At 45.3% G+C, this 27861-nt stretch overlaps 1 protein-coding gene across 2 annotated transcripts in view; it reads right to left on the reverse strand.

Moving 5' to 3' along the window:
• Positions 1–21078: 21078 nt before the first annotated feature.
• LOC119972722 (ras-related protein Ral-A) overlaps positions 21079–27861 on the reverse strand; it is a 92810-nt gene continuing 86027 nt past the window's right edge. For both annotated transcript variants that reach the window (XM_038809935.1, XM_038809934.1), the window contains exon 5: positions 21079–27646. In XM_038809935.1, coding sequence (XP_038665863.1) covers positions 27524–27646 — 123 coding nt within the window. In that variant the 3' untranslated portion in view covers positions 21079–27523. The remainder of the gene's footprint in view (positions 27647–27861) is intronic.

Genomic DNA, 27861 nt, shown 5'->3' on the forward strand with positions numbered 1-27861 from the left:
AACATTCCAGCTTGAAAATTACAGAAGGTGCCATCAAATTTGACTAGTCTCCACATAATATGTTCACTGATGTGCCTCCATGCAATTGTTATTCTCTTCACAGTTAGAATATACATTCCACGTCAGGCTTTCAGTAAGCCCAAAGGGTTCTGCAGATTTCCCAGCCCATTGGTGCACGGCCTGAGACAACAATCTTCCCCCATTGCACCTCTGCAGTAGCTGCCTCAGACTTTAATGTCCCTCAGCAGGTAGTCCTGGATCTTGAATGTTCCAGTCTGCAGTACTCGGTTGAGGACAACTCTTTGCACTGTGATAGGGCAAATGTTAGGAGCTATTATTAAAGAAGCTATAGCAGGGCACTTGGGAGATGTTAAAAGCAATCAGGCAGAGTCAACATGATTTTGAGAAAGCGAAATAATTTTAATTAATTTATTGGAGTTCATGTGCAGTGGATGAAGGGGATCTGGTGGATGTACTGATCCCAGAAGGCATTTGATGTGCCACAAGATTATTGCGGAAAATAAAAGCTCATGTCGTGGAGAGTAACATATTGGCATGGATAGAAGATGGGCTAGCTAACAAGCAGAGAGTGGCAAAAATGGGACTGGAGGTGGGCAAGACGTAACGAGTGGTGTGCCACCGTCACCAGGGTTGGGGCCTCCACGGTTTACAATTTATATAAATGACTTGGATAAAGGGATGGATGGGATGGTTGCCAAATTTGATGATGACACAAAGATGGGCAAGAAAAATTGTGAAGAGGACACAAGGAGGCTACAAAAATACAATAGATAGGTGAAGTGAGTGGGCAAAGATCTGGCAAATGAAGTTTAATGTGGGAAAATGTAAAATTGTCCATTTTGGCAGCAAGAATGAAAATAGTACATTATCTAAATGGAGAGAGATTGTGGACTTCGGAGATGCCGAGGTGTCTGGGTGTCTGGAATCACAAAAGGCTGTACACGCAGGTACAGCAAATAGTTCGGAAAGTTAATAGAATGTTAAAGAATGAGGGGAATTAAATGCAAAAGTAGGGAGGTTATGCTTCAGTTATACAGAGCACAAGTGAGACCACATCGGGAGTATGGTTTACAGTATTGGTCACCTTATTTAAGGAATGATGTAAATGCATTGCAAGAAGTACAGAGAAGATTGACCAGAAAAATTCCTGGAATGGGTGGGTTGTCTCACGAGCAAAGGTTGGAAAGGCTAGGCTTGTATCTGCTGAATTTTGGAAGAGAAAAGGCAACTCGATTGAAACACAAGATCCTCAGGGGTCTTGACAGGGTGGATATGGATATAATGTTTCTGCTTGTGGGAGAACCTAGACCTAGAAGTCACTGTTTAGAAATAAGTGGTCACCTAATTAAAACTGAGATGAGGTGAACCTTGGAGAGTCATGAGCCTCTGGAACTTTCTATTGAAAATGTGTTGGAAGCAGTCTTTGAGTAGCAGAAGTGGATAGATTCTTGGTAGACAAGGAGCTGTAGTCAGGATGCAGATTTGAGATTACAATCAGATCAACCATGATCTTATTAAACGGCAAAACAGGCTCAAGGGGCTGAATGGCCAACTCTTGCTCATTGTTCGTATGCAAAACCAGCAAGATTCAGGTAGACCAAAGTGCACCTGGAATAGGTACTTTGCATCAGTCTTCATGGTGGAAGACACCAGTGCCTCATCCTAGCAGTAGACAGGATGTGGGACAGAAAATAATTCAGGCGATAGAAAAGGCATACAAGAAAGGCAATATTACAATGATCATACGGGACTTCAATATGCAGGTAGACTGGGAAATTCAGGTTGGTAGCGGATCCCAAGAAAAGGAATTTGTGTAATGTCTACAAGATGTTTTTTTGGAGCAGCTTGTGGTAGAGCCTACTAGGGCACAGGCAATTCTAGATTTGGTGATGTGTAATGATGCAGACGTGATTATGGAACTTAAGGTGATGGAACCCTTAGGGAGCAATGACCACAATATGCTAGAATTTAGCCTGCAGTTTGAGATGATGCTGAAATTAGATGTAACGGTATGACAATTAAATAAGGGCAACTACAAAGACAAGAGGAAGGAGCTGCCTAGAGTTGACTGGAAAGGGAGCCTGGTATGAAAGACAGTGGAACAGCAAAGGCAGGAGATTTTGGGGGTTATTCAGGAGGCACAACAAAAATTCATCCCAAGGAGGAGGAAACATGCGAAGGGGAGGACGAGGCATCCATGGCAACGAGAGAAGTCAAAGACTGCGTAAAAGCAAAAGAAAAAGTATTCGAAGTGGCAAGGATTAGTGGGAAGCCTGAGGATTTGGGGGGGGGGGGGGGGGGGTAGCCTGGGATGGGGCTAGTGAGATTGGGCCTGAAAAGGGAACTGCGCCAGAGGAGGCGGGGCCGGCCGAGCGGGAAGCGCGGGCTTTTTCCCACACTGGGACCGGAAGAGGAAGGAGATGAGCCTGTTCGTGGGCAGGGAGGGGAGGGGCAGTGTTACACTGGGGGGAGGGGGGAGGTCGTTGGTGTGGCAGGAGTGGCCAGGGTCAGCAGGAGTCAGCTGACTCACGGGAGTACAATGGGGGGGGGGAGCAACGCAGCTAGGGGGGGACCTAGCTGGGGGGGGGGGTGGGAGGGTACTGGGTTGCTGCTGAAGGGCCAGGGGGGGAAACTGGAGCTGTCAGAGGGGGTCGGGACGGGGATCTGTCGCTGTGGGGTACGGGCCATGTGGGGGACGCGGGCACGTGGCTGGTCTAGGAATGGCTATGGCTGATTGGCTGGGGGGGGGGGGGGGGGGGGGGGGGTGAATAGCCCCCGGATCCGGCTGATAACCCGGAATCTAAGGGGACTGAATGGGCCGGTCAAACGGGCCCGGGTAATCGCGCATCTGAAGGGGCTGAGGGCGGACGTGGCTAAGCTCCAGGAGACGCACCGGAGGGTGGTGGATCAGGTAAGGTTGAGAAAGGGGTGGGTAGGGCAAGTGTTCCATCCGAGCTTAGATGCAAAGAACATTGGGGGTGGCGATTTTGGTGGGGAAGAGAGTATCGTTCGTGGCGTCGAGCGTGGTGGCGGAAAGTGGCGGCAGATATGTGATGGTAAATGGTAAGCTCCAGGGGGAGCGGGTGGTGCTGGTCAATGTGTACGTCCAGAATTGGGACGATGTGGGCGTATGCGGCGTATGTTGGGCCGGATTCCAGACCTTGAGACAGGGGGTCTAATAATGGGGGGAGGAGATTTCAACACGGTGCTGGACCCGGAACTTGATCGCTCCAGGTCCAGGACGGGTAGGAGGCTGGCGGCGGCCAAGGTGTTGAGGGGGTTCATGGACCAGATGGGAGGGGTGGACCCCTGGAGACTTATGAGGCCGGGGGTTAGGGAATTCTCATTCTTCTCCCATGTTCACAAGGCCTACTCCCGGATTGACTTTTTTTGTCTTGGGTTGATTCCGAGGGTGGAGGACACGGAATACTCGGCGATAGCCATCTCAGACCACGCTCCGCATTGGGTGGACCTTGAATTGGGGGAGGAGAGGGACCAACGTCCGATGTGGCGTCTAGAGGTGGGGTTGCTGGCTGGCGAGGAGGCGAGCGGGCAGGTCCGGAGGTGTATAGAGTGGTACCTGGAGACTAATGAAAATGAAAAATGAAATGAAAATCGCTTATTGTCACGAGTAGGCTTCAATGAAGTTACTGTGAAAAGCCCCTAGTCGCCACATTCCGGCGCCTGTCCGGGGAGGCTGGTACGGGAATTGAACCGTGCTGCTGGCCTGCTTGGTCTGCTTTAAAAGCCAGCGATTTAGCCTTGTGAGCCTGTAGATAATGGGGAGATGCAAGTTGGGGTGGTCTGGGAGGCGCTGAAGGCGGTTGTTAGAGGGGAGCTGAGCTCCATTAGGGCACACAAGGAGAGGGGGAGAGGAGAGAGAGGGAGAGGTTGGTGGGGGAGATGGTGAGGGTAGATAGGAGGTACGCGGAGGCGGGATTGCTGAGGAAGCGACGTAGCCTCCAAGCGGAGTTCGATTTATTGACCACCAGGAAATGAAATGGAAGGCGGAGGCGCAGTGGAGGAGGGCGCAGGGGGTGGTATATGAATATGGAGAAAAGGTGAGTTGGATGCTGGCGCACCAGCTCTGGAAGCAGGAGGCAGCTAGGGAGATTGGGGGCGTTAGGGACGGAGGTGGGAGCATGGTACGAAGCGGGATGGGCATCAACGGGGTCTTTAGGAGCTTTTACGAGGAACTGTACCGGTCAGAGCCCCCAGTGGAGGGGGGAGGGATGGATCGCTTCCTGGACAGGCTGAGGTTTCGGAGAGTGGAGGAGGAGCAGGTGGCGGGGTTGGGGGTGCCAGTTGGACTGGAGGAGCCGGTCAAAGCGATGGGGAACATGCAGACAGGGAACGCACCGGGGCGTGATGGGTTCCCGGTTGAATTCTACAAGTATTCAGACCTGCTGGGCCCGCTGCTAATTAGGACCTTCAATGAGGCAAGGGAAGGGGGGGGCTCTGCCCCCCGACGATGTCTCGGGCACTGATCTCCCTGATCCTGAAGCAGGATAAGGATCCCCTACAGTGTGGGTCATATAGACCGATTTCACTCCTAAATGTAGATGCAAAGTTGCTGGCAAAGATATTGGCCATGAGGATTGAGGACACCGTGCCACAGGTCATACACGACAATCAGACGGGTTTTGTGAAAGGGAGGCAGTTGAATGCTAATGTACGGAGGCTCTTAAATGTTATAATGATGCCGGCAGTGGAAGGGGAGGCGGAGATAGTGGCGGCGATGGATGCGGAGAAGGGCTTTGATAGGGTGGAATGGGAATACGTATGGGAGGTGTTGAAAAGGTTCGGGTTTGGAGATGGGTTCGTTAGGTGGGTGAGGCTGCTATACGAGGCCCCGGTGGCGAGTGTGGCTACGAATGGAAGGCGGTCGGAGAATTTCCGACTGTACCGGGGGACGAGGCAGGGGTGTCCCCTGTCTCCCCTGCTATTTGCACTGGCGATTGAACCCCTGGCCATGGCACTGAGGGAGTCAAGGAACTGGAGGGGGATAGTGCGGGGGGAGTGGGAGGAGCATCGGCTGTCGTTATACGTGGATGACCTACTGTTGTACGTGGCGGACTCAGTGGGGGGAATGCCGGAGGTGATGAGGATCCTTGGGGAGTTCGGGGATTTCTCTGGGTATAAGCTCAATGTGGGGAAGAGTGAGCTGTTCGTAGTACACCCAGGGGACCAGGAGGGGGGGAGAATTGGGGAGCTCCCGCTGAAGTGGGCGGAGAGGAGGTTTAGGTACCTGGGGGTACAGGTAGCTAGGAGCTGGGGGGCCTTGCATAGGCTTAACTTCACGAGACTGATGGAGCAAATGGAGGAGGAGTTTAAGAGGTGGGATGCGCTGCCGCTCTCCCTAGCGGGTAGGGTCCAGTCAGTCAAAATGACGGTGCTCCCGAGGTTTATGTTCTTGTTCCAGGAGCAAATGGAGGAGGAGTTTAAGAGGTGGGATGCGCTGCCGCTCTCCCTTGCGGGTAGGGTCCAGTCAGTCAAAATGACGGTGCTCCCGAGGTTTATGTTCTTGTTCCAGTGCCTCCCTATCCTGATTCCTAAGGCTTTTTTCAGGAGGGTGAATAGGAGCGTTATGGGGTTTGTCTGGGCGCAGAAGGCCCCGAGGGTGAAAAGGGTGTTCCTGGAGCGGGGCAGGGATAGGGGGGGTTGGCGCTGCCTAACCTCTGTGGGTACTACTGGGCCGCCAACGTGGTGATGATATGTAGGTGGGTAATGGAGGGGGAGGGGGCGGCATGGAAGAGATTGGAGGTGGCGTCCTGTGTGGACACGAGTCTGGGGGCGCTGGTGACGGCGCCGCTACCGCTTCCCCCAACGAGGTATACTACGAGCCCAGTGGTGGCGGCTACCCTCAAAATTTGGGGGCAATGGAGGCGGCATAGGGGGGAGGTGAGGGCTTCAGTGTGGTCCCCGATACGGGGGAACCACGGGTTTGTCCCAGGGAGAATGGACGGAGGGTTTCTGAGCTGGCACAGGGCAGGTATTAGGCGGCTGGGGTACCCATTTGTAGATGGGAAGTTTGCGACCCTGGGGGGAGTTGGATGGGAGGTTTGGCCTGCCGCCGGGGAACATCTTCAGATACATGCAGGTAAGGGCGTTTGTGAGGCGGCAGAGTTTCCATTGTTGCCATTGACGTGGGCGGATGCCCTGGGGAGGGCGAATTCCTCCTCCTCTTGCGCAAGGCTCAGCTTAATTCAATTTAAGGTGCTACATAGGGCGCACATGACTGGGGCAAGGCTGAGCCGGTTCTTTGGGAGAGAGGACAGCTGTGTCAGCTGTTCAGGGAGCCCAGCAAACCATACCCACATGTTCTGGGCGTGCCCTGCGCTGGAGGGTTTTTGGAGGGGCATCGCGGAGATGCTGTCAAGGGTGGTTGGTTCGAGAGTTGAGCCGGGCTGGGGGCTCGCAATATTTGGGGTAGCAGTGGAGCCGGGAGTGCAGGAGGCGAAAGACAGGAGAAAGGGGGCGGGCGGGAGAGGGTTCGTTTGTTTTTCTTTATTGGGCGTGTATATTTGCTTTCATGTTAATTATTTCTGTTAATTTATTATCTGTGTATACTGTTCTTATTTCTTTCTGTTCTTGTTGGTAAAAATTTGTGAAAACTTGAATTTAAAAAAAAGTGCATGGTAAAACAGAACTGAGTCAGCACAGATTCATCAAGGGGAGGTCATGCCTGACAAATCAGTTAGAATTCTTTGGGGAGGTAACAATGAAGTTCGACAAAGAGAACTAACGGATGTAATCGATTTGGATTTCCAGAAGGCCTTTTACAAGGTGCCGTACAGGAGGCTGCTGAATAAGATAAGAGCCCACGGTATTAGGGGCAAGGTACTGACATGGATAGAGGATTGGCCGACTGGCAGAAGGCATGAGAGTGGGGATAAAGGGCTCCTTTTCAGGATGGCAGTCTATGACTAGTGGTGTGCCTCAGGGGTCAGTGTTGGGACCACAGCTATTCACGATTTTTATTAATGATCTGGAAGAAGGAACTGAGGGCATTGTTGCTAAGTTTGCAGCTCAAACAAAGATATGTAGAGGGGCAGGTTGTGTTGAGGAAACAGAGACTGCAGAAGGACCTGGACAGGCTAGGTGAATGGGCAAGCGGAAGATGGAATACAATGTAGTAAAGTGTGAGGTTACTCACTTTGGTAGGATGAATGGAGGGATAGACTTTTTAAAAATGCGACATTGTTTTGGAAATCAGAAGCGCAAAGGGATTTGGGAGTCCTTGTTCAGGATTCGCATAACATGCAGGTTCAGTTTGCATTGGACTTCCAAACTGCCATGTTAGCATTCATGACGAGAGGGCCAGAATAAAAAAGAGCTGGGATGTACTTCTGAGGCTGTATAAGGCTCTGGTCAGACCCCATTTGAAATATTGTGAGCAGTTTTGGGCCCCACATCTAAGGAAGGATGTGCTGGCCTTGGAAAGGGTCCAGAGGAGGTTCACAAGAATGATCCCCAGAATGAAGGACTTTGTAATGAGGAGTTGTTGAGGACCTCGATGGAGCTTAGAAGGATGAGGGGGGATCTCATTGAAACTTACAGAATTCTGAGAAGCCTGGATAGAGTGAAAATGGAGAGGATGTTTCCACCAGTAGGAGAAACTAGAACCCACGTGCACATCCTCAGACCGAAGGAACCATCCTTTAAAACTGAGATGAGGAAGAATTTCTTCAGCCAGAGGGTGGTGAATCTGTGGAACTCATTGCAAAAGACTGTGGAGGCCAAATAGAGTGTCTTTAAGACAGAGATGGATAGGTTCTTGATTAATGGGGGGGGGGGGGGGGGGAGGAGGGATCAGGGGTTATGGGGAGAAGGTAGGAGAATGGGGATGAGAAACATATCAACATTGAATGGCGGAGCCGGCTCGATGGGCCAAATGGCCTTATTCTGCTCCAATGTCTTATGGTCTTAATTGTAGGCTCTCTCCCCAAATCCTATTTTGGAGAGCACATCCATCATGCAGATGTGCAATATTCTGTCAAAGGCCTTTTCCTGGTTCAGGCTGATGAGGCAGGTGCCATATCTCTGCCCAATACATGGTGATCATATCTCTATGTAGCACAAGGATATCGGAGATCTTTCTGCCAAGCACAATGCAGATCTGGCCAGGGTGGAGTATCGACTCGAAGCAGACTTGACCCGATTGGCAATGGCCTTGGACAGAACTTTGTACCCCACATCCAGCAGTGAAATGGGTTGCCAATTTCTAATTTCCTCCTACTGCTTGCAACTGAGGGTACTGATATCTTTCCTCATGGATTCGGACATCCTCCTCGCCAGAAACACACTGTTGTGCACTCCAGCAGTCTTGGCTGACTCAGTACAACAGAGCCAAAAACAATTGACGCTTCTGGGAGTTTTATGACTCAATGGTCTCTATCAGCTTGCCCAGACGCTCCTGGCAGCACACTGGATTAACACTGCTGCCTCAGTGCCAGGGACCAGACCTTAATTCTGGTCTTGGGTGACTGTCTACGTGGAGTGTGCACTTTCTTCTTCCCCACTGTCTGTGTGGGTTTCCTCCGGGCTCTCCGGTTTCCTCCCAAACTCCAAAGATGTGCAGGTTAGGTTTGGTTACAGGAATAAGGTGGGGGAATAGGTAGGGTGCTCTTTCAGAGGGTTGGTGCAGACTCGATGGGCTGTATGGCCTCCTCCTGCATTGTAGGGGTTGTGTGGTGTACCAAGACCTCAGTCATAGAGGATAGGAAGGACTGGGAGGCCATGCTGTCGGAGAGTTTTATGTCATACAGTCTGGATTAAAAGGAAGAATTTGCTAATTCTCAAAATGTCAACCATGATGAGCTTTCAGCTTCTCTCAGGCTGCTGATTACAGATCTGTTCTTTTTGGAAGATGAAACACTAGCATGTCTTTATCCTGCTCCATAGAGCTGACCCTGGGCCAGAAGATAATTTGATGCCTCCAAAGGCAAAGAATCAAGCTTCTATTGGCTTTTTGCCCTCTTGCGACATCAGAGTATACTTGACTGCAGTATACTCTGCATGTTTTTCTGGCATCATGACATTTCCCCCTTTCATTCGAACCTTTTGTACACCTTTGGAGGATGAAAAATCTCAAATGTTGTCCTTGATCATGTCCCCTTGGGGACACTGTTGCTCCTGGCTTCCCGGAGAAGGAGCACTGGAGTGCTGTTCTTGGCTTCCTGGAGCTGTGGTGTGCTAGCCTCTTTGCTGTTTCCAATGTTCTGGAGCTAGTGTGTCTTCACCTACGACAGGAGCTTTGTCACATCTTCTGTTGGTGCTGCCCTTGTCCTCTTTCATTTGAAGAACAGCAGGTCCGTCGTCCATGTCAGATAGGGGCCACGTCTGACAGCTCTGCAAAAGTGGTTTGGTCCCTTCTTGGCCCTTGCTTTGCCAATTGTCAATCCTCTGGTTGATCCTCCATTGATCTGGTGTGATGAGTAGGAGGCTCGAGGAACAGTGCTGGTGTTTGGCAGTCTGCTACCTCACCCGTCTCCTTTTTCCAAAGCATATCCTGTACCAACCACTGCTTTAGCCCATCTGCTGCCAAAACCATCATTCATGCCTTGTCAAATCAATAGTCTCCTGGATGACTCTCATTTAGCACAATCCTCAGCTCAAAAAAAAAAAGTGCTCTGCCAAACAAAGGCCCATTGACCCACCCTTACTGACCAATAATGGCTCCTGGTCAATCACTGCCCAATTAAAAATTCTCATCCTTGGGTGGCGCAGTGGTCAGCACTGCTTCTTCATACTGCTGAGGTCCCGGGTTCAAACCCGGTCCCCTGTCTGTGTGGAGTTTACATATTCTCCGCCTGTCTGCGTGGGTCTTACCCCAACAACCCAAAGATGTGCAGGGTAGGTGGATTGACTATGCTATATTGTCCCTTAATTGGGGAAAATATAATTGGGTACTCTAAATTTATTAAAAAAGATTAGACATTGTCCTGTAGCAGGTCTATGATGTGTCCTATTGCAGCATCAAGCTTACATGTGTTGGTCGTTCTGGGTGAGTGTGCTTAACACTCGCTTTGGCTCTGTTTCTCGTTCGAAGCTCTGGAGTCGCCAGGTGCCGTAAAGACACCGCCACAAGTTTCAAGGTGAAGTTCAAAGCAATAAAGCTGTACACCAATTAGTAAGTCCAAAACAATTAGAGTTTATTATAACACAATTATAATAACACTCATGCACACGCTAAAGATTAAACTTACTTCTACCACTAAACAACTAATACTTAGCTAAGAAGGAACTGCGAGGTCAGGGAACAAGGCCTTTGTTCTGTTCTGGTCTGCAGGCTTCGGATCGCTATCAGTTGGCAAGGGTGTCAGTAATGCCTGTGTCAGGTAGCGGTCGTCGTTTAGGCACTTGTTGGTGGCTGCTGCTCAACGGCTGATGTAGAAGACAGGGGTCTGGAGGCTGGAGCTGGAGACAGGAGACTGAACCATGTGTGGGACCTTTCTTTTATAGGTCCCAGAGGGTCCGCGCCCCTTTGGGCGGACTCCCTTACCTGCTTGGGATCGATTGGGCCTCTTCCCAATCGATATGTTTTGAACCCCCCAATCATAGGGCCGTTCCTTGGTTGCTGGGGCGGTTCTTAGGACTTATTGTCCTGGGCTTCTCTGGCGCCACTGGGTCTGGTCTCCTATTGAATGTATCGATTAATACTTAATTTGTGTCCACTGTATCTGGGACTTGCCTGGTATCACCTCATTAGTATGCTAACGACTTCTCTTTCACAGCGCTGCCTGGTCTCTGCAGCAGTCAGAAACTGGTTTCTGCAGTTGTCCCAATACATAATTGCTCTGCAAGCTGTTTGCTTTTCAACATGTTCGTTTTCCCTGCATTCTTTGCAGTCTTCCATTTTGTGTTCGTTAGTGGCCATCTCAGGTGGCTACACATGGTGAGCAAATAGCTCTGCCTTTTTCTTTTTACAAGGTGCCAATTAAGGCCCGAGTCCACATGCCAATCAATCAGCACTCGCTTCTGATACTGCATAAAAGTTGTTGTTTCCTGCTATATTAGTATTCTTACAATTATCCTGATGAGTCAAGACAAAAAGCTTTGACAAAATGTCTGTCACAGCAATTCTCAAATTCTGTTTTACTGATTGGCGAATAATATAGTGACATCAGAAAGCACCATCTTACCATGCATCTAACAGATAACGATGGCTCGCAATTCATTACAATAGCAACTCCGTAACAGATTAATTTTGTTTCTCAGCTGTGAGTAAAATTGAGGGGCATGGACAGAGTGGATGGATAGTCAGATGCTTTTTCCCAGGGTGGAAGAGTCAATAGCGAGGGGGACATAGATTCAAGGTGTGAGGGGCAAAGTTTAGAGATGAGAAGGAAGTTGGTTTTTTTTATACACAGAGGGCAGTGGGTGCCTGGAACTGCCAGAGTAGTTGGTGGAAGCAGGTACAATAGTGAGGTTTTAGGGACGTCTGTTAAATACATGAATACGATGGAAATAGAGATACACGGGCCCTGGGGGCAGAGAAGGTTTTAGGTTAGATGGGCAGCACGTTCGGCGCAGGCTTGAAAGGCCGAAGGGCCTGTTCCTGTACTGATATGTAGGCCACACATCCAAAAGACTGGTTGATCATGTCAACAGCATGCCCCTTCCAGGCAAGGTACAGATCATATCCAACAAGTTCATGCTTGCAAAACTCAATGGTGCAGGGAATTCCAAAGATTTACGACCATAAGAATTTCCTCATCTCAGTCTTAAGATGGGAGATCTCTTATTCTGTGGCCCTGTGTTCTATATTTCCTCATAAGGCAAAATTCCTGCAGAATTTGCGATATTGCAATGGTATCACCTCTCATTCTTCAAAACTCCCAAGAGTATGGGTCCAAGCTTTCCACATAAGGCAGGCCCTCCAGTGCAGGAAGTAACATGGAAAACCTTTTCTAATCTGCCATCAATGAAAATATATCCCTCCTTAAGAGAGACCAAAATTAGAATGGTTTCACCAACCCCCTGTACAATACTGACAGTTCTGTACTACATCTCCCTTGCAGAGGTCAACATTTCATTTGCCTTCCTAATCACTTGTCTTAGCTGCACACTAACTTTGTGACTCCTATACAAAGGCACTGACCAAAACAGGAACCTGGTAGCAATCTACTGGTAGTGTAAATATTTTGTGTAAATAAAACTATGTTACTTTACTTTACTCTGGAGTCCCAGTATCCTTACTAAACTGGCAATAAGGGAGTAAACTGGCTTGCCGTCGACACTGCAACGTATTCGGCTGAGTCACATCCCCAATTATGCCAAGATTAGATGCATTTGACACCGGTGCTGGAGACTGGAATTAGTACTCGGAAAGAATGCATTGCTTCTTCTGGGCCATCAACATCACGGAGAACCAGCACCAGATGGTCATATTGTTAACAGCCTACAGAGTGCACACATTCCGGGTGATCCAGAGTCTTCACGTGCCCAGCGGTGCCAGATAACCAATTGATCGACCAACTCGTGGCACAACACTTTAATCCGACCCAGTCAGTAAACGTTCAAAAATATTGGCTTAACACAGCCGAGAGATCCCTCAGTGAGTCCATCACAGAGTTCGTATTACAGCTACGGAAGATAGCAGAGTTGAGTGTATGGAACTGCTTTATCCGATGCGCTCAGTCATAGTTTGGTCTGCGGTATGAACAATATGGAAACACAATTTAAAAAAAAAAAGAATTAATAGGGCAAAGTTCCCCTGACCTTTCAGCAGGCACTCCCAGGAAAGTGTGGAATGTGGCATCCAGGAGATGCAAGGGATGGAGTTGAACGTTTTAGACCAAATGCCTCGGTGACTCTGACCTCCTGGCGAAGAGTCGGTCGCTGAGACATACAACATCACTGGACTCGGCTGAAGGCTATTCCAGTTCATGTGGAATATGTGGGTGCCAGTCTCGCTGTCACTCACAGGTAGGAGGGCCAGGGTGCTAGGCACACTGGAGGCTGAGGATGAGATGCAGCTGAACTGTTTGGCATCACTCCACATGGCTTCTATTTGTGTTCCAATACAGGTGAATGGCCATATGTTCCAAATGGATATGGGAACTACCAGTTCTGTGGTGGTGCAGAGCACCTTTGATCTTATCTAGCAAGGTGTGCATACCTGACTTTGACTGACAAAACGGCTCATTTGGCTACGTAGGGGAACGGCTGAATATTGTGGGGGGTCTACCTTGCTCTGGTAGGTTATGGGCAACAATCAGTCCGCCCTGACCCAGGAGCAGGTTCTTTGAAAATCATTAGAGTCTTCTCTACAGAAGCGGTGTCAGGGAGCAGATCATGCGCCTTGTACACGGACGTTGCGTGATCTGGGCGAGACACATTCCTCCATTTTGCAGATGCCAGCAGTGCGTGTGAACTCCAGGGCCTCTGTTGAACAACCCATTAACAAGCTGAAATCAGGAACAATGTACTATGAAGTTGTTGAGGTATGGGTTTATTAATTGTGCCAATGCAAATCAGGATGCAAAACCCATATGTTATATGCAGGGAAGTACTGGCAAATGAAAGATTAAATCCCTCAAAATTTCAAAGGCATTTGAAGACTAGGCATGGTGAGTTTGAGGGCAAGCCTCTTGATTTTTTTCCCCCACAGATGCAGTGTGAACCTAAATCAGAGCTAAAGTCCTTACAGAAATGTAACATTTAATGACAAAACAAATAGTGAGGACCAAGCCGGCTCACTGTCACATTAAAGGTAAGCAAAAATGGTGGATCATAAAGGTCGGCTGGCGTGGGTCGCGAATGAGGATAGCCTGGTAAAAATGATGCCCAGGGAAAAAAGGGTTGAGAAACTGATCTTGGGTACCCTACAATCAATTCAACTCCCCTGTCTTGGGCAACATCCCACCTCTTCACAAGATGGAGAAAGCTCCTGGAGAAGGTTTACATGAACCCAAGCTTGCTGCTACACAAGGACCTTGCCAATCCACCTGATCATCTCCTATCATGCCAGCCTGCATGGCTATGACAACTGTGCCAACAAGCCTTGTGGCAGCAGGAATGGACCCAACACATCACCACTAAAAAACACCAACTCAAAGAGCCTACCCGACTTCAACCTGCCACATCAGCATCTGGCACTCTGGTGCAAGTGGGACCAAAATGTCACCTGTTCCACTAGAAGCCAAAACATCCTGGACCAGCGCTACACAAATATCAAACATGCCTACCGCTCTATCGTCTGCCCACACTTTGGCAAATCTGACCACAAGGCCGTGCTCCTGCTTATAAGCAAAAACTGAATCAAAGAAAGTAGTGCAATGTTGGTCTGAGGAATCGGATGATCTCCTACGGGACTGCTTAGACTCAGTGGACTGGTTAGTATTTAAAAACTCTTGTAACCAGTCTGAATGAGTATGCCATTACAGTAAGTGACTTCATTAGTAAATGTGTAGAAGACTGTGCGCCAAAGAAGCAAATCCACGTGCTTCCCAACCGGAAACCCTGGATGAACAGGGATATCCATTGCTTGCTGAAGTCTAGATCTGAGGCATTCAAATCAGGTGGCCCTGACCTATACAAGAAAGCCAGATAAGGAGATCCAAAGATGCCAAAAGACAGTACCAGACCAAACTAGAGTCCCAGGCTGGCAACATGGATTCCCCACCGACTATGGCAAGGTCTGCAAGACAAAGGCCTACAAGATGAAGGCATGTAAAATCGCTGGTTCCAACGCACCCCTCCCTGATGCGCTCAACGCATTCTATGCCCGCCTTGAGCAAGAGGTCAGCGAGAGCACACATTCCACCCTGGAAGCCTCGGAAGAACTTGTATCCGAGGTCACCATTGCAAACCTCAGAGCAGCCTTCGCAAAGGTCAACCCACGGAAAATCACTGGCCCGGATGGGGTACCCGGACGAGTACTCAGGTCTTGCGCAGATCAACTGGCGGCAGTATTCGCAGACATCTTCAACCTCTCTTTACAACAATCTGAGGTCTCTATCTGCTTCAAGATGACGACCATCATCCCTGTACCAAAGAAAAGCCAAGCAGCATGCCTTAATGTCCATCGTCCAGTGGCTCTGACATCCATCATTATCATAGAATGTACAGTTCAGAATGCACAGTGCAGAAGGAGGCAGATTGGCCCATCGAGTCTGCACCGGCCCTTACAAAGAGCACCGTACTCAAGCCCACGTCTCTATCCTATCCCTGTAACTCCCACTTAACTGTTTTTTGGACACCAAGAGCAATTTCAGCATGGCCAACCCACCTATCCTGCACAACTTTGGACTGTGGGAGGCAACAGGAGCACCCTGAGGAAACCCAGGCAGACAGGGGGAGAATGTGCAGACTCCGCAGAGTGACCCAAGCTGGGAATCGAACCTGGGACCCTGGAGCAGTGATTCAACTGTGCTAACCACATAATGAAGTGCTTCGAAAAAGGTTAGTCCTGGCACAAATCAACTCCAGCCTCCCGGTTTGCCTTGATCTATTTCAGTTCGCCTATTGCTGCAACAGCAAACGCTAACTCCCTGGCCCTACACAACACAGATAACAAAGACACCCATGTCAGACTCCTATTTATTGACCACAGCTCAGCCTTCAACACCATTATTCCCACAAAACTCATCTCCAAACTCCATGGCTTGGGCCTCGGCTCCTCCCTCTGCAGCTGGATCCTGAACTTCCTAACACTCAGACCACACTCAGTAAGGATAGGCAACACCTCCTCCACGATCATCCTGAAAACTGGTGCCCCACAAGGCTGTGTCCTCAGCGCCCTACTATACTCCTTATGCACCTATGATTGTGTGGCCAAATTCCCCTCCAGCTCAAACTTTCAAAATTTGCTGATAACACCACCATAGTGGGTCGATTTCAAAACACCACCGTAGTGGATTGATTTGAAACAATGATGAGACAGAGTACAGGAATGAGATAAAGAATCTGGTGAACTGGTGCCACGACAATAATCTCTCCTTCAATGTCAACAAAACTAAAGAGATTGTCATCGGCTTCAGGAAGCAAAGAGGAGAACATGCCCGTCTACATCAATGGAAACAAAGTAGAAAGGGTCGAAAGCTTCAAGTTTTTAGGTGTACAGATCAACAGCCTGTCCTGGTCCCCCTCATGCCCACACTATAGTTAAGAAAGTCCACCAACGACTACTTTCTCAGAAGTAGAAGGAAATATGGCAAGTCAGCTACGAACCTCACTTCTACAGATGCACCATAGAAAGCATTCTTTCTGGTTGCACCACAGCTTGGTATGGATCCTGCACTGCCCAAGATCGCAAGAAACTACAATCGGTTGTGAATGTAGCCCAATCCATCACGAAACAAGCCTGCCCATCCATTGACTGTCTACAATTCCCGCTGCCTCAGAAAGGCAGCCAGCATAAAATAAGGACCCCACGCACTCCGGACATACTCTTCCACCTTCTTCGTCAGGAAAAAGATACAAACGTTTGAGGTCCCGTACCAACCGACTCAACAACAGCTTCTTCCCTGCTACCATCGGACTTTTGAATGGACCTACCTTGTGTTAAATTGATTTTTTCTCTACTCCCTAGCTATGACTGTAACATTACATTCTGCAGTCACACCTTCCTTACCTATGTACGGTATGTGTTGTCTGTATAGCATGCAAGAAACAATACTTTTTCACTGTATACTAATATATATGTGACAATAATAAATCAAATCCACAATAATAATCTGCCATTACCAGCTGCTGCCTTGGGTTCTTGCACTATTGAATATTACACCCACCCCCCCCCCCCCCCCATTCGAGAACTTTCCCCCCTACCATTTTCTATCCATTACTCCCCAGGATCCCGTAGAAGGTAGTTGCTAAAGTCAGAGCTTTGCACGCTTTTGTACCCTTGACTCAAATCCCTCACCTTAATTACCCTTGCTCCCTTTCCAACTGATATGTCTGGATCCTCCCTGGATCTCAAGTATGGCTAGCTCCAACAGTTTCCTTATGCATCTCCGTTTTCACACCCATCTCTATTCCCTCCACCTTTATAGCCCTGTACTCCCCAAACTCTTGTAATGATCAACGGTGGCATAGTGGTTAGCACTGCTGCCTCATGGCACCGAGGACCAAGGTTCGATCTTAGCATTCTCCCCGTGTCTGGGTGGGGTCTCACTCCCACAACCCAAATGTGAGCAGGTTAGTAGGATTGGCCATACTAAATTGCAAAATAAAATGGGCACTTATTGAAAAAGATAATCACATCTTCAACACCACATTAATTTCACCTCAGTGCTCATCTTCCAGCTGCCTTGGGAGACTTGGCTTTCCCTGACCCGTTACAAAATCTGTAGGCAGCCAGCTCTATCCATCACTTTCTCGTAGCCACAATCACCCCAGCATACAGACAAGCAGCATGTAGCGATAGGCCAGAATTTCTTCAAGACTAAAAAAATAAATAAAATCACTCACTAGTTCCTCACACAGGTTAAATCAAGTCTCACAAATGTCACCTGCGTAACATTGCTTGCTTGTATTCTCACTTTATCCTCACTAGCAGGGAAAACCAAACTCTGCCTTTATCATGTCTACTTTTTTCCTCCTCCAGCTTGCCATTTCCCTTCTCACCTACAAGTCATTAGCTACCTCCATCCTGCCCAAAATCCCTCCCAATTTTCTACTTTGTTCTTCTCACTTTTCTCAAACCATATCTTTCTAGAGGAATTAGAGATTGATACCTATAGCTTGATCACAGGCTCAGCATGTTTCCTTACACGTTACTTACACTAGAGGCACTTCAGAAGTTGTTGGCCATGCTTGAAGCTCAGTTACACTGAGAAACATTCACTTTAATAATTGATCAAACCAGATCACTCCCAATTTATTTCCTCCATGACCAGTTTAAATATGAGGACTCACTATTTATTCCCCAACCATTGGAAATCACTTTCTCCCCCCATTTGCTACTGAAATGCACATTGTGACAACCACGAAAATTGTCCTTCGGCCTCCTTGCTTATGGGATTAGACCAATTAACCACAAACAATTCCTGCCATACAATTACAACTAGAACATGGCAGATCTGTATCTCAACTCCATTAATTCAGCTTGATGCGATAACTCTTACATAATCCTACTTTACAAGAGGAAGTACAACCTATGACGTACAAGTGCTTTCAGACACCTGCCGATTGCGAAAGGCACTAGATAAATCCTTTTTCTTTTCCGGACCCAACAGAAATCCACCAAGTTCATTTTTGAAAATTTCATTTGACCTTTAGTTGTGTGCGCTCACATGCATGCACGTGTGTGGGATGATGAAAGCTTAGGCTATGGTCCCTTAATTTTAGGTTCACCCAAAGAAAAGTGTTTCTATTTACCATATCAAATTAAACTATTAGATCTTTCTTTTCTCCTGTACTCAAGGAAATAGAAACCATGTCTTTGTAATCTGTCCTCAAAATGCAACCCTTCTTGAAAAATTCAATAAAAATTATTTAAAAAAAAAAAAAAAAAAATGCAACCCTTCTAATCGTAGATTAATTCTGGTGAATTTGTGCTGCCCCACCAAGACCAAAAGCCTTGAGTAGTCATGGTGCCCAGAACTGAATGCAGTTCTACAGATGGGATCCAACTGGAGCTCTTCATAGCTCTTGACGTACCTTCCACATTTTTATCATCCACTGTTAGAGCAGAAATTCTCAGCCTCTCAAATTCCTTTATAAATCTAAACTGTACATTTTCTACAAGGTTATTGTCCTTTCCATAATGGAACAGGCAAAACTGCAAAGGCAAGCCCTGCTTAATATTGGTTATTTTTGCTTACATTTGTACTCTTACATTGGGGCAGTACGTAGCACCGCTGCCTCTCAGCACCAGGGACCCAGGTTCAACTCTAGCCTTGGGCGACTGTCTGTATGGCGTTTGCGCATTCTCCCAGTGTCTGTGTTTCCTCCAGGTGCTTCGGTTTCTCTCCCCCCCCCCGTCCAAAAATGTGCAAGTTAGGTGGATCAGCTATGCTAAATTGCCCCTTAGTGTCCAGGCATGTGCGGGTTAGGTGGGATTGAGGTTGCAGTGAGGGCAGGAGATAGGTTAGGATGCTCTTTCAGAGGGTAGGTGCAGGTTCGATGGGCCTAATGGCTCCTTCTGCACTCGTGCTTCCATCTCCACTTATAAAACTGTTATTGACCCTTGTAACGTAATCTACATGACATTTGCATCCAAGGAATCATGAATTTGAACCCCCTAAGTTACTCATGTTTTTCCATTGAAGCATGTCATTCCTTGTTCATTCAGCCGAAGGTGCATTACTTTAGATTTCTCCACAATTGCAACACTACTTGTGCAAGTTGTTTACAACATGCTTGTTTGCCGCTTCCTATATAGAAATACAAGTGCACACATACCAGAGACAATAAAAGTGGATCCACCAATGACCAGAGGTACACTGCTTCCAATTCCTCCCTAATCCAACCCAAGTAACATCAGCTAGCTCTAATCTTTGCTTTCCCCCCCCCCCCCATCAACTAACCATACACTGGCTGTCCTCCATCTCATGCATCTCTAAATGCTCAGCCTTTTCAGTTGTGTTTTTATGATTTAAAAGGAATCATTCATAAGAGGTTGGGTAAACACATTACTGGTTCATTTATTAGGACTAGGCACATGAGAATAGATATATATGGACAGTAACTAATCTTGAAGGCACCCACTGTATACCTGTGTGCACACATGGGCTCTGCTGAAAAAACAAAGTGAAACTAAAACAAGATCACAACACTTCCCTTCTCAACAAGCTGCTATCCCTTACAGGCATATTACAACAATTTCCTCATATTGTTCTTAGATTTAATTTATTACATTGCCACAGTGATGAATTCTGGGAGGGTGGGGGGAAAATGCCAATCTGCATTACTAAACTTATGCCAGATGTTGGAATTGCTTGCTAGAGGTTCTCCAAATATTAACATATGAAGTAAATTTAACCTACCTAATTTTCCATTTTGGGCTCTTGTATCCAGGTACTAGTGGCTTTGCAGGATGCTCAACCCGTGTTTTATTTTCCATCTCTTTTCAGCGTCAATGTTTTTGAAGTGACAATGGTGAAGGGTATTTTTGGTGCAGTGTCATCTGGTGGCCATTTCAGGTGTTACAACAATTTGCATTTATAGAACACTCCACATCTGTATTAATGAAGAAGTTGATCACTGTTCTCAGCATTTTTGCTCACAACGGTTACAGCAATCTTTTACCCTGAGAAATTTAGCAAGCCAAAGCAACCGTAATTTCAGGAAGTTCAACCCATTTCCTTTAGATTACTTGCCAATATATCCTGAAAGAGATAGGGCCCATGTGTCATCCCCAATGATAGAGTTATGTTCAAGTTGAATGATTTGAAGTCTACATGTTTTCTGGCGAGTTCAGACATGGAGAAGCTCTACAGGCTTAGAAGATATCTACACAAGTTCTACCAACACGTTGCAATGTTATATTCAGAACACACTGCAAAGACTCAGTATAATTAGCAATGTAGAGTGCAATTTTCAATTTTGTCTACAACCACAAAAAGAAAAGTGCATTAAAAGGCAACAAAAAACAGTTTCTGAATATAAAGGTTGTGGTATTTATGGAGGAAAGATTTGAGATGTTGAAGTTCAAATTTAAGGGATAGAACCTCAAGCGAGAGAAATTAATTGGTGGAGTTTTCATTAGGGAACCCCCAATTTAGATAACCCTACTGCTTTGTCCCCATTACCTCCTTCAGTCGATTTAAAATTCCTCACATCTACTTGAAATTTATTTTTCACAACTCTCCATGTTCTATGTTTGTGCATTTCCAAGTGCTAAATTGGTATTTAACATTTGAAAATGGATTTATATCCATTCACTGGACACTTATTGATGTACATTTATCTTGGCCTGCGAAAAATATTTCACATTGGTTGACACAAACTGCCGAAAAAACAAAATCTGTTGCAGCTTTAGTCTCTTCTGCTTGCAAACACGGATGTCACGTTTGGTTTGCCATGTATTGGAATCAACTACAGCACTCAATAAATTACATTTTCTGGAAAAAAAAGTTCAACATTCAGGAATTTAAAATGAGGCATTCATTTTGCATTGAAAACTTTAATATTTCAGGATACCTACTTCATGAAAAATATCATTGCTACAGTAAACAATTAGCATTTTAAAACATAGTCACTTGATAGTACAGAACTATTGCTGAAAGAGATTATGCTATTGAACTAATCAGGGCAGATTCACAAGAAAACCAAATTTCAAAGGGAACAATTTATAACACGAGTGCTGATTGGTTGAGGCGTCATCATGGGGAATGCACCAGGGAAAAGCTATTCCTAGGTTTTTGTTAATTGAAAATGGTGTACGCTTGGAGCTCTTTCAACTGCACGATTGTTTTGGAAGATACATGCAAGAATTTCTATGGTCCCTTTTGCAATATCTAGTGTGCTTGGCAGCTAATGAAGATTAGAGGAAGAGTATCGTCACCACTGTAATATAGGAAACATGGCAGGCAACTTGCACATCAAGGTAATCTGTTTTAGGGATGTTAGTTAGTTGAGCAACATGGGAGAATAAGCCTCCTCATCCATGAACATAATGGGGTGGGATCTTATGTCCATCCAAGGAGGCTGTTGCAATATCATCCAAAAGATAGAAACAGCCTAGATTATGTGGTCAAGTTTTTGGAACAAAAATCAAATTCACAACCTGACTCAATGGCAAGAGTAATACCAACTGAGCCATGATTGATGCCACTTCAGTTTTAAAAATTGACAGCCAAGTACCATTGCACAAATAAGTTACCTTCAGTTATCTAGCCAGGCACAAAGTGGCAAATGTAGAGCAAAGCAGCAGCCAATTACATTAAATAATTTTCAGATAGCAAACTGCACCCATTATCCTTCGCTTTTTAGAAATTGCAGAGCAAAATACATTTTAGCACATACACAGAAAAAAACCTAATGAAAAAAATTGACTGTACACAAATAGGTTTAGGTTCTCAGGGCCAGTGGCTCCCCACCAGTAAATACAGCTTTGTATGCTGCTGAAAACCCGACTACACCTCATTAACAAGGCAGCACTTTTTCAGTAATTTCTGGCATGAGCAGAAGCTATCAGTTGAGCGATTTAATAATAATCTTTATTGTCACAAGTAGGCTTACATTAACACTGCAACAAAGTTACTGTGAAACTAACAATTGCTATATATGGGGACTTCAACAATACACCGAGCAGGTGGGAATTATTGACCAGCAACTTCTGAATTTACGCATTTAACTCCGCATGTGTTGATGCCAGAAGTTATCAGTTTGAAAGAATAATTAAGGTGTCGGATAGGGGAAGGACTCTGGATCGAGGCACTGAACAGTCAACTCCACCTACTCCTGTTCTGGGCTAAGCCTGATGCAGCTCAAGATAGTGCATAGAGCACACCTTATCAAGACACACACAAGCGGGTTCTTCCCAGAGGTGGAGGACAAGTGAGAGAAGTACAGGGGGATGGGGTTCCGGCCAACCACACCCACATGTTCTGGTCCTGTCCCAGACTTAGGGAATTCTGGAGGCCTTCTTCAAGGCTATGTCCAAGGTGTCAGGGACATGGAGCCATGCCCATCTGTGGTGGTCTTTGTGGTGTCAGAGGTCTGGACAGGAAAAGAGGCTGATGCTCTGGCCTTTGCCTCACTGATCGCCAGGCGGAGACTTCTGCTCGGATGGACTGCACTGGGCCTCGGAATGGCTCTCCGATCTGGCTGTATTCCAGAGGCTAGAAAAATTCAAAATTTGAAATAAGAGGGTCTGAAGACATTCCACACCTCTTGGAGCAAATTCACAAGCCTTTGATAGACCTGCTTGCCACTAGCAGCCAGCAATTTTGTCAATCTGTAATCTCAATGCTCCAGAACTGTAATTGCATTCTGTTCTTCTACACTCGCTATGTAGTTTTATTCCCAAATATGTTCGTTCCTCCGCTTTCGACTTCAACTTTATAGTATCCTACTATAGGACTAGGGTCCCAAATCTAAATAAGGGAAACTACAAGGCGCATGTTGTCTATGATGGATTCAAAGATCACATGGGTGAACTACAACAATTGTTCATTCCAACTGGTGCAAAAATAGAACAGGAAAGGTGACTAAACCATGATTTACAAGGGAAATTTAGAATAGTATTAAATCTAAAGAGGTAAAAAAGAATTGGCCAGGAAAAAACCCCAGCAAACCAGAGGATTGGAAGCAGTTTAGAATTCAGCAAAGGAGGACAAAAGGATTGATTAAGAAGGGGAAAAGAGTACAAGAGTAAGCTTGCAGGGAACAAACTGACCATGAAAGCTTCCATTGGTACGTGAGGAGGAAAAGATTGTCAGGAAGCAGGACAATTTATAATGAGGAACAAAGGGATAGCTGACCAACTAAATACATACTTTGACTCTGCATTCACCAGAGGACACAAATAACCTACCAGAAAGGTTGGAGCGCACAGGACTTAAGAGGTGAATGAAAGAAGAGATCAGAATCAGTATAGAAATGGTGTTGGGGAAACGGATGGGATTAAAGGTCAATAAATCCCCAGGGTCAGATAATCTACATCCGCGGTTTTAGGAATAGTGGGTGCATTGGTGGTCATCTTCCAAGAATCTACAGACTCTAAAACAGTTCCTACAAGTTGATCATAGCTAATGTAGCCCCACTATTTAAGAAAGGAGGTAGAGAGGAAACAGGGAATTATAGACCAGTCAGCCAGATGTCAATAGTGGGGGAAAAGGTTAATTATAGAAGGTTTAATAACCAAGCAGTTGGAAAACAGTGGCAGGTCAGCATGGATTTATGAAAGGGGGAATCATGCTTTACAAATTCATCGAGGATGTAACTAGCAGAGCTGATGAGGGGGGGGGAGCTGGTGGATGTGGTTTATTTGGACTTTCAGAAGGCTTTTGCCAAAGTCCCACAAGAAATTAGCATGTAAAATTGAGGAGGATTGAGTAGCGTAGAGATGGTTAGAAAACTGATTGGCAAACAGGAAACAGTGGGAACAAACGGGTCTTTGACCAGCCGAGGAAAGGTGCAGCAGGTGGTAAAAAAGCAAATGGTATGTTGGCCTTCTTAGCGAGAAGTTTAGAGTACAGGAGCAGGAATGTCTTGCTGCTTGGGAGAGACCGCACCCAGAATAGTGCGTGTAGTTTTAGACTCTTTATCCAGGGAAGGAAGTTTTTGCTATAGAGGAACTGCAGGAAAGGTTTACCAGACTGATTCCTGGGATGGCGGGACTGATGCATGACGAGAGATGGAGTCAAATTCCGCTGTCACAATCTCCAAAGCCTTCGGATATGGTCTTGGACTATATTTTTAATTACCTCCAACCGCAGCCATGTGGACATTTATCTAGCTCTTCCTCAATCATTTTATTATTTGGTAGGTGATGGCTCATGCAGATACTCTGGACTTCTCCCATTCCTTCTCTTCGTCGGTGACCTCAACTTACCATCCCACCTTATTTGGCTTCTTACTCCAGATTCTATGATTTAAATTCTCACCACCTCTTCACAGTAATAACTGTATCTTGATTTCATGCTCTTCAGTACAGTAAATCAGAACCCTGGTCAAAATTCCTGCCGTGGTCAATTTTTACAGGAGAGCATTTTGTGGATGCCAAGTTTGAAAATAGTTATTGTATTATGATATTAAAAAAAAGTATTGCTCATCCTAAATAAGTTTAACTTACAACACAATGCTGTAAAAATGTTTTTGTTTTTAATGGTTTAACATACAATTAAAATGTTTTATGGGCAAGGGCATCAGCCTTTAACACTCGTGTTTTTCAGCTTCATATCACCATAACACCCAAGCTTCACATATACTGCAAGTCTAATGTTAGTGGTTAGAATCATTTTCATACAATTCATACTGCCATACAAATTTCACAGCTATGCACTGCTCGCACAAAATGTAAAAAAAAGTGTCTAAACTGCTTATGTCCAGATAAGATTTATATATTTTGCATCAACTCTTCATAGTATCCCTCAATTCTATACAGTGCAAATACTCCTACTTTGAAATACACAACATTAAAAGTTTAAAACATGACAAAATGCAAACATTGCATCTAAATAAAAAAAGGACAGAACAAATTATATATTTTATACTATACATTCCAGGTTCAGCCCTCCAGACTTAGTGATGTCATCCTGACGTTCTTGTTGAAACTGTTAAAGAATTCAAAAGCATCCGAGTTAATTTGTGTCGTGCCTACAATCCTGGTCAGCAAACCTCAGCCAATAGAGAGAGAGTAGATTGGCTGGCTGGGTGGTGCAGGTTTCTGAACCAAACAGTTCAACGTTCATTCTTCCACTTTCCCCATTAAACCTCTGCAGGGCTGGGGATTGTAACATGAAGGACGATACATATAGTTTTTTTTTACAAAAAAAATGTTAACTGCTATTTGAACCAAAATGCATTATTAAATTCTGAAGATGAACTGAATTACATTCTGGGCCATTAGGCCCAAAATATGGCACATTTTACAGGATTAGTAAGAGGTTCTTAGCAGTTACAGTCTGCATAATTCATTTGCCACACTCCTGATGGATGTAACCTGTAAAGATTTCAAATTAAGGCATTTTCAGATAGGTTTCTATTTACAAGTTTTACACTGCTTTTCTACAGTATAGCCCAGCTTGATTATATGCATATGTATCTGCTATTGCGCATTCGTGCCTCATTTGAAAAGCCAGAATCTGCCTCAAAATGTAACTGACATTGCTCTGATATGACAAGTGCAGCGAATCCGTATACATGCAAGACTAGCAAATTAGATAACATAAAACCAAGAGTCTCAATTTGTCCCAGACTTAGTACAGATACAAATCAAACTTTTTTGCATCTAAGTAACTCATGTTCATCCCAATTTATCATAAATGACAGGATTCCTGTGCCGAGAGCATACCTTCTGTTCCCTCATTGGTATTGAGAGAAATTCATTAAAGTCTAATTCGCCATGTAGGAAACCGATAGTATCAGATGGAACTGTAGTTTTGAGCCTTTTCCACCACCACTCTTCTTTCAATTTATTTGGGAGGGGGTAAAACCAATATTGCATTGAAATTAAACTATTTGATAAAATCCCAGTGGTGACTAAAGAAAATTATATGAATTCACTAATGCAGATATAACATACAGCTCTATTTGCAGTTTAAAAATTGGAGACCATAATTAAACCCAGGCAATTGCAAAATCAAGCTACCCAATCTTCTCTCTCAAGACCAAAACAGGTTTCTTAAATTTCAAGGGGCTGAATAACTAGAAGACAAGTGCTCAATCTGCCAATTGCCAAACAAAAACACTTGACTACAGCTCCAGTAACCCAATATGGAGACATAAATTTCTCAACAAGATCACTAGAATGCCAGTTTTGCTCCAATTAACCTGCTAACAAAATTGCACACTTAAGCCGCATGTGTTCTTATTTAATTAGGTTAATTATGACAGTAAAAAGGAGTAATACCCCATTTATCGGTGGAATTAGGCCCAATGATTTAAATGTTCCATGTCTTTTTACTCCTATTAGCAACTTGTTTAAAATTATTTTAATATATTGTAGAAAGAAAAATAAATGATAACTCATGCATGTGCAAATTCTCCCTATTAATTGCAATATGCCAAGCGTCAAAGTGTGATACTGCGACATAAACAAGCTGCTGTGCACTCTACTGTGGGAATAGTTTGTCCTCTAACCCGTAACACGAGAACCCAGATGAATAATCTCAATGGATTAGTAGCATTCATAAGAGACAAAACAAATGCCAAATGGCTAAGTGGAGCCGCCAAAAACCCAATTTAAGCTTTTCAAAGAAAAACACTTCACAGGTTACTTCCCCTAATACTTAGTGAAGATTTTTAAACCATCATGCAGCAAATTATGTCTTAACTTGTAACAAGTCAAAAGTGAATTTTGAGTACAATTATTAACAGCAAGCATTTTGGTTAGAAAATTCAATGGTGAAAAACCAGTGCTACCAACTGAATTGGACAGTGCTTTTCATTTAAAAAAAAAACAGCAAATCTGGCAAGATATGGTTCTGCTCAATACAAACTATTTCTCTCCCAAAATAGCAGTACTTAAGCATCAGTACCAGAGAAAACAAAAAACTATTGTATAGAATCTACAAAGGCTAATAGTTCAGATTCAAAAGGCAATTTAACAAAATGCTTTGCCTTGAGAGTCACCATTTTCATTGTGTAATATAAATGATGATTGAAATGATTAACCACCCCCAAATGAGACCCACCCAAGAAACCTTTCCAATGGTATTTTGTAAAAAAAAAGGAACCCGAAGCCCAAATACCAATTGACATCGCACAAAAAAGCAGCGCTTCGATTGACATTTTCCTGATCAATTGTGTCCTAAAGTTGGCTCCAATTCATGCTTTCCGAAACCTGAATGTAAAACATTAGTGTACCTTCAATCACTCTGAAGGAACAGTGAATGAAATGAGATACTTAGTATGTTTAGATGTCTCAAATGGCTTAGTCTGCAGTTTATAAAATGCAACATCTTTCCCGAATCCTTTTAGCTATGCTTTTCCTTTTCTTCTTTCCATTCTTCTCTTTACTATCTTCCATTTTTCTTGCACGTATTTCCCTCATCAAGTCAAAGAAAACCTTCAAGGAAAGAAATAATATAAAAGAGGGATATACATTGCACATGGGGGTCGCACACAGCATGCTAACACATTCAAATGGTGACTAAATAGGCAAATAAAAGCGAGGGAGGGATGCACAGCTGCAGCAGAAATTGTCTGACAATGCACATAGCACACATACTGGGAAGAACTCCATGTGGAATTTTCTACAGTACATTTGCTTAAAATTTAAAG

This window comes from Scyliorhinus canicula, chromosome 10, assembly GCF_902713615.1.
Source record: "Scyliorhinus canicula chromosome 10, sScyCan1.1, whole genome shotgun sequence".
Classification (NCBI taxonomy): domain Eukaryota; kingdom Metazoa; phylum Chordata; class Chondrichthyes; order Carcharhiniformes; family Scyliorhinidae; genus Scyliorhinus; species Scyliorhinus canicula.